The 13320-nt window shown below is 38.6% G+C and overlaps 1 protein-coding gene across 3 annotated transcripts; it reads right to left on the reverse strand.

Annotated features, from left to right (window-relative positions):
* Positions 1 to 555: 555 nt before the first annotated feature.
* Positions 556 to 12048, reverse strand: scaf4a (SR-related CTD-associated factor 4a). 3 transcript variants are annotated; one of them, XM_073874255.1, is made up of 20 exons: positions 11871 to 12048; positions 10127 to 10213; positions 9910 to 9951; positions 9668 to 9829; positions 9446 to 9575; positions 9205 to 9353; positions 8641 to 8820; positions 6197 to 6285; positions 5995 to 6088; positions 5741 to 5896; positions 5587 to 5657; positions 5277 to 5467; positions 5073 to 5173; positions 4838 to 4951; positions 2912 to 3068; positions 2707 to 2810; positions 2451 to 2610; positions 2210 to 2290; positions 2071 to 2133; positions 556 to 1976 (listed from the first exon to the last, which is right to left on the reverse strand). In XM_073874255.1, the coding sequence occupies exons 1-20, from the start codon at positions 11898 to 11900 to the stop codon at positions 1135 to 1137; spliced, it is 3003 nt and encodes a 1000-aa protein (XP_073730356.1). In that variant the 5' UTR covers positions 11901 to 12048; the 3' UTR covers positions 556 to 1134. The 3 variants fall into 3 exon arrangements, with proteins under 3 accessions (XP_073730356.1, XP_073730358.1, XP_073730357.1); XM_073874257.1 differs by having other exon boundaries at positions 5587 to 5658; positions 5742 to 5896; positions 9205 to 9347; positions 11871 to 12047; XM_073874256.1 differs by having other exon boundaries at positions 5587 to 5658; positions 5742 to 5896; positions 9205 to 9350; positions 11871 to 12047.
* Between the last annotated feature and the right edge of the window lie 1272 nt (positions 12049 to 13320).

Raw genomic sequence — 13320 nt, forward strand, 5'->3', positions numbered from 1 at the left:
TGCAGTTGACGTTTATCTTTTATGCTGCATTTAATTTGATACTATGCAGTGTATACAAACCGTTCGGGATTAAGGTTTTAAATGTTTTCACGGTTTATATTTGAATTATATTTTATTCTGTTACATTAAAGAGATTCCATGCTGTGAAATAAACTAAACGGCTATTTTAAAAGGGAGGAGCTACTCACCATGTCCCGCCCCAAGTTCCGGTTTTAGGAAGCTGCACATTTCAAGGCAGCTTCTCGAGTCCTATTGATGCATTGCACCAGGATAAACGTATGTGTACATATGATAGATGCTAGTTATAAATCATATCACATGGTTGTCACTTCTTTACTGAAGCCATATAACAAACCATTTGTGATAGATGTCACACACGATTAATTCAACAAAATCGAGGCAAACTGGTTGTGTATGGCATATGGCCCAGTGAAGTGTGGTCAGTTTATTCATTATCATTATGAACTTAATAACCTTATTATTACTAGAATTACCAGTTGGCACAAACTTATCAAACACGCTAGGGTAAACAGAAGCTACTTGCATAAAAGTTCATTCATTTGGTATGAAAATATTTTATTAAAAACAATTCCCTATCGCTGAAATATTGAAGTTCCTACATCCAGAAACGTAAACATTATAAAAACATCTTATTTCTTGTATGTTGTAAACATTAAGTTAAAAACATTACAGCAAAGGGGTCTTAATGTCATATTTTAGTCAATGTTTCCTTTACTGAAACTCAACGGGGACAGAACTGAAAAAAAAAGAAAACAACTCCAGGTCAAAATCTACAAATATTATTTGAGTAATGTTAGCATATTTACAGCAGAAATTCATTAATCGCTTCTTTTTCTTTTGTTTTAATACAACATTCAAGCTTCGTTGAGCTGGGACAATAATTCACAAGGCAACGCTCCACGTGTGCCGAAGACGCTAAATACAATTAACTTCAACAAATCTTGGTTTGTGCTGAAAAACCAAGTATTACATGTATAAAGCATCCAAGCAGGTGTAGTAACGCTGCTTTGTTGTTTCTTAATCAGCCAGCAGTTTTCATGATTAGCACTGACATGGGGAAAAACTTATAAGGTCTTTGACTCAGGGACACTTAATGTATACATTTAGAGCCATTTATGACTCTTCTGTATGTGTTTGTTGGACAGATTCGTTATCTGCTATAGGTTCTGAGGCTTTTGAGTCTACTATGGCTTCAGGAAGTTCTTTAGCAGAGTTTGCATTGGACTCATTGGTATTGGTTGAATCTTGATGTTGTTTCTCCGTGGGTTCTTCGACAGTTTGACCCAGTCGATCGAGTCTATCGTCTTTATCCCAGCGTGTGCTTCTCTCTCGAGTCCCTGGTTCTCTACTCCCTGTCGAGCGCCTGCTCCGCTCCTCACCACCGTCCCTTGCTCGATCCCTCTCTCGTTCCGGACTCCTCCAATCACTCCGTTCTCTCTCTCTTTCCCATCCGCCTTGTTTATCAGGTTCTTCATGCCAGCCCCCAAATCGTTCTCGACCTTCTGACCTCTCCCCGCCGTGACCCTCCCCGAATGGACGGCGCCCTCCAAACCACTCTTGTTCCCGCTCTCTTCCCCTTCCTAACCCAGGGCGCTCGCCCCTGAACGGTCTGCCCTCGTGGTCATTTGGCCCATCTGGTCTTGGACCGCCGGGTCTCATAAAGGGAGGTCCAGGAGGAGGAAAGTGGCCCCGGATGCCATGAGGAGGGGGCGGCATCCCAAAACCTCTGGGTGGTGGCTCACGGTGCATCATCTGAGGTGGACCCCTGGGTGGCATCATCTGTGGAGGTATGTGTGGCATGCCGGGTCGAGGAGGTGGAATGGAGAATCGTTGCATGTGCGGGGGCGGCATCCCTGGGGGGCGCTGCAGAGGCATTAAACCTGGCCTTGAACCTAAAAGACCAGGTGGTGATTGCATGCCCATCCCGGGTGGACCTCCAGGAGGCACCTGATTTCCTGCAAAATGCATGAAAGCACAGATTAAAACACAGATAGGTTGAAAAAAAATTTAAAAGTACATCTTTTCTGAATCAAAGATGCTGAGATTCACCATCTGTTCCGTCATTGTTGATTCTTGCCGGATCACTTGACATGTCTTCGACTGGGCCGCCAACTGCAAATGAATTATGGGAAAAATCAGCTTAACGATGCCAATAATGTAAATAATAACTAAAAGCTAATGCTCATACCTGGAGGCATGTTGATCCCTGCTGTAGGTGGATGAGGTCCAGGAGTGCCCAGTGGAGGCATGGCACCTGGAGGCAGAAATCCTGAAGCATAACCCAAGACATGATTCTCAGTTAATATGCTGAGTGAAAAAAGTTCTTCAAACAAGAAATATTTAATCCTGATCCACCACATGCATATTTTTTATTCAATAAGCGATTAACAACTTAAAAAGGCACCAATATTGTGAAAGTTTAGTCTTACCCGGTGGCATCTGCATGGGATTGAAGCCTGGCCGTATAAAGTGGCCCGGAGGTGGGGGAACCCCTGGTGGAAATGAGGGGGGTGGCATATTCATGTGTCCTGGGAATCCTGGCGGTAGAACGCCAACTGCTCCCATTGGCTGGACCGGAGGAACCTGAGGCTAATACAAAATATAGCAAACAATAGATATGTTGTATACTTTCCTATTGGGAAAAGATCAATTGTATTTTTTGAATTTTAAAATAATTGGGCTTACCTGCATAGGTACAACCGTAGGCTTCTCCTCCATTTTCCCCACCTCAGCCCTGCCATTCTGGGACTCCTCTGGTTTCTCCAGCTCACTCTGAGAGTCTCTCCACTCTGTCAACAAAGATAAGTCGAATGCTAAATAAAATCATCACTTCTAATGGGTAAAAGTTTTCTCTACAGGAAACCAGTACAAAGGGGAATCAAACAGTTACCTGGTGCAAGAGAATCAGGATCCAACATCCCTCCTTCTCTAAACACATCAAGGTCTTCCTGTTTGATTTTGGACCAGGGTATGTAGGTGACCCCTAACTCCACATCCCAGAACTGCTTGAACTCTGCTTTAATGCCCTTATTTAGAGCCCAGGCAATCTGAAGAAACATAATAATGCATTATTGAGTGTTTTATTAAGTTAGGTAAGAGTGCCAACCTGGTGGATAATAGCGGAAATAGGGATTGCCCTAAAAACTCATTGGCAGGGGATAACGTTTTCTCTTAATTAATGAGATACTGTGTCAATGGGCGGAAAAAGAGAAACCCTGGGTTTCCACCAAGGGAAATTTCACCCAAAAATGAAAATTCTGTCATCATTTACTTACCCTCGTGCTGTAAACCTGTATGAGTTTTTGGATTTTGATGAACACAAAAGAAGATATTTTGATAAATGATGGAAAGCACACAGCTGCCTTAAAGGGATAGTTCACCCAAAAATGAAAATCATGTCATTAATGACTCACCCTCATGTCGTTGCAAACTCGTAAGACCTCCGTTCATCTTTGGAACACAGTTTAAGATGTTTTATATTTAGTCCGAGAGCTTGTTGACCCTTCATTAAAAATCTATGTACGGTTTTCTGTCCATGTTCAGAAAGGCAACAAAAACATCATCAAAGTAGTACATACACGTGACATCAGTGGGTCAGCCAGAACGTGTTGAAGCATCGAAAATACACCATGGTCCAAAAATAACAAAAATTAAGAGTTTTTTCAGCATTGTCTTCTCTTCCGTGTCTGTTGTGAAGCGCATGCACGAGTCTAAAATCACGTAACTGTAGTGACGCAGCTGACGTGTTATCTGGTGCGCCCCAGCTGTTTTTTGTGTGCACCCAGGTTTCGTTTACAGTCTAAGGGAGACGCATGCTGTAAGTTTGAAAAAAAAAAACATTTTGCAAACATGTCTGAAGATAACAAGTCATCCGCATCGCCGCAGTCACGTGACTTTAGTCTCGCGCATGCACTTCACAACAGACGTGGAAGAGAAGACAATGTTGAATAAAGTAGTAATTTTTGGACCAAAATGTATTTTCTTTTTTTTTTTAAAGTTATATTTTTGGGCCATTTTGCCTTTATTGATAGAAAGTAGTAATTGAAAGGCGACAGGAAAGTACAGGGTAGAGAGAGAGGGGTATGGGATCGGCAAAGGACCTCGAGCCGGGATTCGAACTCGGGTCGCCGGAAGTGCGTTTGCACCATATGTCGGAGCACTGTCCACTACACCATCGGCTCCGACCCAAAATGTATTTTCAATGCTTCAACACATTCTAACTGACCCACTGATGTCAAATGGACTACTTTGATGCTGTTTTTATTACCTTTCTGGACATGGACAGTATACCGTACATAGATTTTCAATGGAGGGTCAGCAAGCTCTCGACTAAATCTAAAACATCTTAAACTGTGTTCCCAAGAGGTCTTACGAGATGAGGGTGAGTCATTATTGACATTATTTTCATTTTTGGGTGAACTATCCCTTTAACCATTGACTTCCATAGTAAAAAACAAATATGGAAGTAATGTGATAAATGATGAAGAAGATATTTTGCTAAATTATGGTAAGCACACAGTTTGAATTCCACTGTTTTTGTTTTTCCTACTATGAAAGTCAATGGTTACAATTAGCTGTGTGCTTACCATCATTCATCAAAATATCTTCTTTTGTGTTTATCAGAAAAAAAAAACTTATACAGGTTCAGAGAAAACGATGACAGAATTTACATTTTTGGGTGAACTATCCCTTTAAAATACACATATCGTTTGTGTTGGACAAATCTGACTGTCTAAACATGCAATGATCTACCATGCAATATTACAAAGTAACCATGTTTCAAACCTAACACCATAAAAAAACAGTTGTCTGGTACCTTAATAGCTTTCTGGTTAAGTTTGTTTGGACCTCTGCTAAGCTTCTGCAGAGCTCGATAAGCGTCCTGACGATGGATCATGACAATGTAGGCACAACCACGAGGAGGAATCATCTACCCAAATCAAAAACAAAAAAGTGAGCATAGCAGGGAAATCCAAAATAGCATGTCAAAGTTTTAAGAAGGACTAATGTATGTTAATAGCTATGCAAAGAAAACTTTATATTAAACTTACGTTAATTGAATCTATCTGCCCAAACTCCTCTAGCAGACAAGCCACGTCTTGCTGATGCGTCCTTTTATCCAGCTGACCCACCCAAAGGGTTGTACTGCACACTGAATGGGAGAAATATTTTAGATAAACTGTACAATCTTAGACAAATATATATATGAGATCAGCGGTGCTACTGGATACAGGAATAAATGCGTCTTTGCTTACCACTGAGAGTGTTACCCTTTACAGGCGGAAGACCTTTCTGTCGTCGTTCTCGCTCTCTCTCCCTATCTCTCCTTTCCTGAGACCGTGAGTGAGGCGAATGATGCCGCCGCTCTCGTGAACGGGATCGAGAACGGCGATGGCGCATTCGTCTGCCGCGGGAATTTGAACGAGACCTTCTTCTTTTAGGAGACCTAAAAAACACGTAAAGTGAGTGCTAGAATAGTCTAGTGTCATGATAGCATCTAGCCTTGGTATGTGGCTTATATACAAATAAACATGGTTTAAAATTAGTTGAGCTTGTTTTATATACCTTGACCCTGAGCGTGATCTTGACCTTTTGTCATCGGGGTAATGACTCGAAGTTGCATCTGAATTTGTCTGCATTTCCTGATGAGATCGGTATCATGATTATTATTAAAATAATAACATCAAATTAGTCATGACCGACTAAATGATTCACAAATAATTTCCTGATGATGTCCAGCCATGAGCTGGTTGAAGTTATCGTTCTGAGGGGGGAAAGCTGGGTGAGACTGCCCCATCTGAGATATCATGCCTGGGAAAGGCTGTGAGGTCATAAGACCAAACCCTTGGACCTGTCCATTTGAAGGCATAACAACCTGAGCACACACCAGCGAGAACCAAAGTGTTGATTTAACAACAGGAAAACATCAGGTAACATTAAACGGCATGTTAATATTAGTTTTAGGCCACGTACCTGTTGGTGCTGCGATACACCCATCATGTGTTGTTGAAAGTGCTGCATCTGATTTGTTGGAGGAAAACCTGCGGCAGTCTGCTCAGGAAATACTCTGTGAAGAAATGATAAATGAAAATTGCAACACGAAACTGACCAAGGGATACGGATTGCAGTTTTTATTAATGAATTACACATTCCAGAAAAAAAAGCCGCCACTTACATATTAGGTTGAATGGATGGCGTTTCATCCTTCTTGACTTCCTCGCCAGTTTCTGGTTCATCGTCATAGTCAAATCGGTCAAGAAGTGTCTAAAAAAAGTCAAATCGGTCAAGAAGTGTTAGAAAGCATGTACAAAGATGTTTATGCCGGCGTGTTTTCAATTGTCTCCAATGGACACTCCAAAGTCCGTGTATGTTTTAAAGATCTCTCTGCATCTGATCTCTATCAAAAGTCCTTCACAAAAATGGAATTATCTCAGCTTTTTGCTCAAAATTTGCTGTTTTTGATGAAACCTACACATATTTTAGAGGTGATAAAAACAGAACACATGAAGGTAGGATGAAGGGTCTGTTCTTTTATTTTATATATTATATGTTTATATATTTAAAAAGGGGCATTTTCTGGAAGGCATTAAACTTTTGTGAAAATCATGAAAAATGCTGGCGGTGAAAGAGTTAAAAGCAGGTGGTGTTTATTTATCAGCGAGAACATTTTTTAAAGTTTGGTGAAAATCTCAGCTCTTCAATGTCACTTCTCACTCTACCGTCCAATCACAATTGAAGGGGGCAGGATAAATTAAGAATTTGGTTCCAAAACTCAATAAAAAAAAAAGATTTATTGCATTCTGCACAGAAGGAGGACTGGCATTTATCGCGTTTTGGGAAAAAAGATGACAGAATAACACGGCGGATATTGGATTTTGGGTAAAATTAAGAATTTACTTTTTAATACTGACCAGATACAATACTGATTTTGGCGGTAACTCTTTTTTTTTTAAATGCCGTTTATTGCGTTTTGGAACCAAACTCTTCAAATTTCACAACATCCACCCTGCGCATCATTTAATGATTGATAAACAAAGCAGAAGTATCATAGCAACCAAAGCGATTGTTTTCAGCCGCTACATTTTGTTGAGGAGCATCCTGTAATATTAAGTTACCTTAGCGGAGTTCATTTAAAGTCACTTTTAGCTGGCGACGTTTAGCTGTGATTAGTGATTGACAGCTAAAGAATAAATGTCTCATTTCCATTTTGGCTGAACTATCCCTTTAAGTTCAGGTTATAATAGAGGCAACAGCAAGTGATTTTACAGCACCACATTGAATACACTGCAGAAATTGTAGGAACTTTAATGTTATCAGCTGAAACCCCAATTAAATTAACCTTTTCTTAATTATGCCTTAATTCCATTTTTTAAGCTGATGCTGCATAATTTAACAATTTCCTTAAGGATGGTAGACAAAAATATTTTTATATTTTAAGGTTAACTCCAAATCAATTATTTATTCATTTTTGTATGTATATATATATATATATATATATATATATATATATATATATGAAGGGTTTGGTTCCAAAACGCGATAAACGCCATTTTTGAAAAAAATGAGTTACTTCCAAAATCAGTATTATATCAGGTCAGTAGTTAAAAGTAAATTCTTAATTTTACGCAAAATCCAATATCCGCCGTGTTATTCTGTCATCTTTTCTCCCTTTTTTCCCAATATGCGATAAGCGCCACTCGCCCTTTTTTACAGAACGCAATAAATCCTACAGCGCACCATTCACGCAATGTAAACAAACATGGCGGCGCGCTGAGTACATGGAGTCCTAGTTTTCCTCATCTACTTTGTACTTCGTGATCAACAAACAAAACAAAATAATACTTTAATTGCATTCATAAACCTCTGGTGGTTTTCTGTGACGGGAAAGAAACGTAAGCCATCAACATCTAATAATTTCCCTGAGAGGCACTAGGGAGACGGTTGCTTGTTCTCCCGACAGCATCAAGCTTCTCATGCTAACACATTGACCCCAGGAGATCTTATGAAAAACTTTCCATAATTTTACTCAAAGTCAATGAAAATCGAGCAGGACCAAAACATTTTACAGATGATCGCTGTGAAAAACGTTAAGCGACGACGCCAAGTAACCGCAATGACAGTGTTTTCTTAATATGACAAAGTAAGTATTTTGATTAATGACATTAATGTTTATATTTTTAATTAGTGTGTACAACTAGTCAATTAAATGAATGTAACATGGCAAAGATGAATGCACATTTATATAGGCTATTGATTCAATAGATTTTTAACATTTTGAATAAAAACTTGTCATGGATTTATTGCATTTTGTGGAAAAAATAATCCGTTTTTATAATAAATCTTTGAAAATCAACATATGGATTTGAATTTTTTATGTTTATACAACCTAAAGATGCTATGTGAAAGTTTGTAACAGAAAATAGTTGTTTTCATTTTGTCACTTTCTTGGTATAGAAAACACGTTTGTCACCAAAATTTGTCAAAATGGATTTATTGCGTTTTGGAACCAAACTCTTCATATATATTGCATTCTGTAAAGCTTGTCTGAGTGGGCAACAGTTACCGAAGGTGGGCGCAGCTTAGCAAAAGGCCATCACTGCTGAAAGTAAATGCACTCACGGTGTCGAAAGTGGCCTTCTTCTCCACCGGTTGTGGTGTGTGATGTTGGTGCTGATGTATGTGGGTGGAAGGAGCTGCGGTCGTTGATTGAGCCTGCAGGTGACTGTGACTCCTGTTGTTATCCACAGCTGGAGACTGAGGTTTTCCTGGAGCCTGAAAGTTCTGCAGAATCTGCTGAAGCTTCACAAAATAAAAAAACACATAAACCCTCAGAAAGAATAAAAGTGATTTCTGATTTTGATGTCCACATTCCTTAACATCCCGAGTCCGACTACGGTTCGTATGATGCCAATTTTTCTAGCACCTGTGTGCACACCATTTGTGCATACATTATGATTACTATGCTATTTATTGCAATAGATACTGTGTCTGTGAAAACTACACACGCAGTACAACTTAAAAGACTAAAATAACGATGCATGAGCCATTACGGCACAGCAAGGTTCATCTGAGCTTTAAAATTAAATTATGAAATTAATCCCGTCATTATGTGTTAAAATATATCTTCATCTCTCGAAAACACTAGACATGAAGCAGAATTGAACCAATCTGGGTGTGACTAACCTTCTGTCCTTGAGAGGACTGAATCAGCTGTGCAACGGCTGCAAAAGCATCCGAATTCTGAAGTTGAGGCACAGCTGCTGCAATGGAGTTTGACGTCACCACAGGATGAGACTCCTGCTCCCGCACAGGAGAAGGCGGAGATGCTGCTGCTGCAAAAAAGGCATTCGTAAATAAGTTTTATGTTATACGTGAACCGTTTAAAGTGAGAGAACAATATTTTCCGGACACGGCTGTGCCTTACCTCCATCAGGACCGTCATCCGCCTCAGCTGAGCTGCTGGATCCAGCTGCCATGTCTAATAGAGGCTGGATCACCTCGATTTTAAACACTCCATTCTTCTGCCACAGATTCAACACTCTCACTATCTTACTCTGGAAACATAAAGAACGAAAAACATTAAAAAAGCTATTTGAATTATTAAACCATACAAAAAGGTATAACTGGTAAGACGTTGCTTCCTCACCCGATCCTCAGTGGGACACAAGCACAGGTTTTCAAACGTTCCTGTAATATTTTTGGTAAACCTGGGCCCGAAGACATCTTTTTCCGCTCCAAACTGATGCCTTGACTGTCTCACGATGGAATCCACCACATAGAGCCCTGGAACTTTGTACTCAGGCTTGCACTGATATGAGGAAAGGACATTTAAGGATGCATTCAATAAGCTAAGAGGACCAACATACATAATCTCAGTGTTTACCTTACCTTCTTTATGAATTTTTCAACAATTTGGACAACATGCTTGTATAGCTGAAAAATAATAAGAGAAGACTTTGAATGTTTTAGTCCATCCAGAAATGTAGTTTCGAAAATAGCAGCCGTCTGTTCTTTATCTTTCTGTATTATAATACTACCAAATCAGCATCAAGTGTCATTTGTGCTGAGTATTATTACTGCGCTATAGCAATGTAATAAACAAACTTAGTTTAATGGCTTTTATAGCAGATTTGGTGATAGAGATCATCTTGGCCCTCGAGATGGGAGGCTTAGTGTCCATCAACGAGAACAACTGCAATAAAGTCAAACATTTATTTTAGGCATGGGAGGCAAATGATGATAATAAGTGGTAATAAAAGAAGTAAATCATAACTGTATGTTCATAAACTGATGTGTTGTCTATTACTCGGTGCATTGTTGGAATTAAAGCAACCTTGGATTTAATGCCAATGAAACTGTAATAGTGTATCAGCATCTGATACTATAACAGTTTTTGGGCATTTTTTAAATTTTATTTAGCACATCAACATACATACAGCATTATATTTCCAAACTTTAAGCAAAAAGTGAACCCCTTGTCAACATGAAGAGCATTATTATAACTTAATAGTGAGCTCTAGTCATAGTTTTTTTTAACATGATATCAAATGACTATATACTGTTGCATAACTGAGACTTTTAGACACAGTATATTTCATTCCCTTAAAAAAATTGTGTGACTGTTTTGTCAGACTAATTGCCATTTGTATTACAATTTTACTACAAATTTCATGGTTAAACTATGGTCACAGTAATAAAACCATATTTGAAGATTCACCCAAAAATGAAAATTCTGCCATTATTTACTCACTTACAAACTTGTATAAATTTCTTTGTCATGCTGAACACAAATAAGGATATCTTGATATAATAAAAAAATTTGTAACCAATCTCTCTGACAACATTGACTTCTATAGTAAGAAAAAATAACATTATGGAAGTCAATGGTGCCCCAGATCATTTCTCAAAATACCTTCATTATTAAATGATTGTAGATTTTCATTTTTGGGTGAACTATCCATTTAAGGGGTAGGTTTATATACGGTGCATTATATGTTATAAATCTCATAACTATTAAACATTACAAAATGATCGCAGAGTACACACGTTATGTAAACAACTTAATACACAATTAACATAGACACTCCCATATCTACAAAGATTTTGTCAATATTAACAGTTTATTAACATGTACAAGTATTAAAGGCACATTAACAACAAAAAGCTATATGACTATAGGTCAGAAATAGGCTGGAAATTATGATGTAAAACTATTACGACTGTTTTATTCGGGGGAAAGAATAAAATGTAACACAAGTGTAAGTACAGTCCTAAATCAACATATAACCCATTAATAACGTGTTTTTATAACGTAAGTATAAATGTTTTACTGTAACAGGTTGGTGTGCCCATAAACTATTTAACGATGAAGACTCATAGTACGTTAGCAGGAGAACAAATTTACGTGTATTTAATGTAAACATTAAATGTAAACACTCATAAGTCTGACACTCGGTCCCGTCTCCTCAAAACTTTGCATCAAAACTGCATTAATAAATCTTAGCTAATGCATAAATACAAGCAAAGAAACATACTAACGTGCAAAGTGGCAAACTACAGATTATGCTGTGTACTAGCATCACAACAAGCTAAACGGCTAGCTGCTCGCCATGGCTAGCGAAGCGTCCAATACAGAAGATCCAAACACACCGACTAAACCTACAAAAAGCACCAAATGTATTTTCAAACTACAGCTTCGTATGTTGAACCGAAAACAACTGGCAGCATGCATCTGTACGTGTTTTAAACAGCGAGGCCTTCATCTTGCATGAGCCATTGGGAGCACTGATAGCTTGTGCACAACAAAGCAAGATCTTACGGTGGTTAATACATGTTTACAGCACACTAACCTCGTGATTAAAAGCGTTGACGGCATCCATGATGTCCCGTCCCTGCTTTGCCGCTACTTTAGCCGGTAAAATCAGAAATGTATGCGGTACTGTCCTCTAGTAGGCCGCCCCAACATGTCCGCCCCTGTGTTGGCAGCAGACAGCTCGGACTCGGAGTCGGCGCGGTGCTCGCGGTGCAGGATGGGATTGAGGGACTGTGCTTTTCATATTGCACCACTAGATGGAGATGGAAGTATACATTAACAGTAAGGCTGGCCATTAAACACTACTGATTTTGTGTGGGAAGGTACTAAATACTAAATAGAAAGTACTAAAATCTAAATACTATTTAGTACTGATAGTATGCAAATTGGGATGCAGGGTTTCATTTATGTTTTCTAATAAATTTACTTTTTAGGTTTATATCAGTGTTTCTCAAACAGGCCCAGTTGAGGACCTTTAAAGGGATAGTTCACCCAAAAATGAAAATTCTGTCATCATTTACTCACTCTCATGTCTACCCAGTCTCATGTAGAAGTGTAAAAATCGTGTAATACATACGGCAAATTCCACTTTGGCGTGCATATGATACGCCAGTCCTTCCCATTCACTTTATTTATTGCTTTCTCCATTTTTTCTGTTTTTTAAACCATTTTCCCTTGGGTTTAGGGTTAGATTTCAGATTTGCTTAAGGAGGTTATTTAATATACAGGTTTCTCCATGTTTTTGTCTATAGACAGTTTCATCGGACGCACGTGATACACGTCTGAATCCGAACTTTACTTACAGTTTTGTTTTTTTAATGGTCTGACTAGTTGCTAAACTGATCTCTTGAACAAATGCTTCGTCGAAAATAACACATGTTTTGGTGTCCTATGTAATCTATGTGTTGGTTTTTTGCTTGTTATATAATAAACTACGTTTAAAGTACTTTTTGTTATTTATTATTAGCGAATTTTACCGGAAGTTACGTGCGGACCGCGGCAGCCGTTTGTTTATGTTGTTACTGCTGAAACCGTCTATATTTAAGCCATGGTTGCTTGGAGTTGGGGTTAGAATTGGGGTTTGGTTTAGGATGTCATTTTTATATAACAAAAAGTTGTTCTAACCCTAAACCCAAGCGAAAATGGTAAAAAAAAGCAAAAAATTGAGAAAGCAATAAATAAAAAGACAAAAAGATGCGCTGTTTAAGTGAATGGGAAAGACTGGTGTGTCATATGCACGCCAAAGTGGAATTTGGCGTATGTATTGCACGATTTTTACACTTCGTGCTATTTATACGCATCTCCGTCATGTTGTTACATCCGCATGCATTTCTTTATTCTGATGAACACAAAGGAAGATATTTTGAGAAATTTTTGCAACCAAACTGTTTGTGGACCCCATTCACTTCCATAGTAGGAAAAAATAATACTATGGAAGTGAATAGGGCTTAAGAACAGTTATAAGAATTATCTTCCATATATATATA

Source organism: Misgurnus anguillicaudatus, chromosome 12 (genome assembly GCF_027580225.2).
Source record: "Misgurnus anguillicaudatus chromosome 12, ASM2758022v2, whole genome shotgun sequence".
In the NCBI taxonomy this organism is placed as follows: domain Eukaryota; kingdom Metazoa; phylum Chordata; class Actinopteri; order Cypriniformes; family Cobitidae; genus Misgurnus; species Misgurnus anguillicaudatus.

What these genes read in the sequence shown, in the direction of transcription:
- scaf4a (XM_073874255.1), bottom strand. Translation starts at nt 11,900, where the DNA reads ATGGATGCCGTCAACGCTTTTAATCACGAG. An exon ending in TTGAAAAATTCATAAAGAAG is followed by an intron (nt 9,830 to 9,909) that starts GTAAGGTAAACA and finishes TCCTCATATCAG; the next exon opens with TGCAAGCCTGAGTACAAAGT. An exon ending in AAAGGGTAACACTCTCAGTG is followed by an intron (nt 5,174 to 5,276) that starts GTAAGCAAAGAC and finishes TCTCCCATTCAG; the next exon opens with TGTGCAGTACAACCCTTTGG.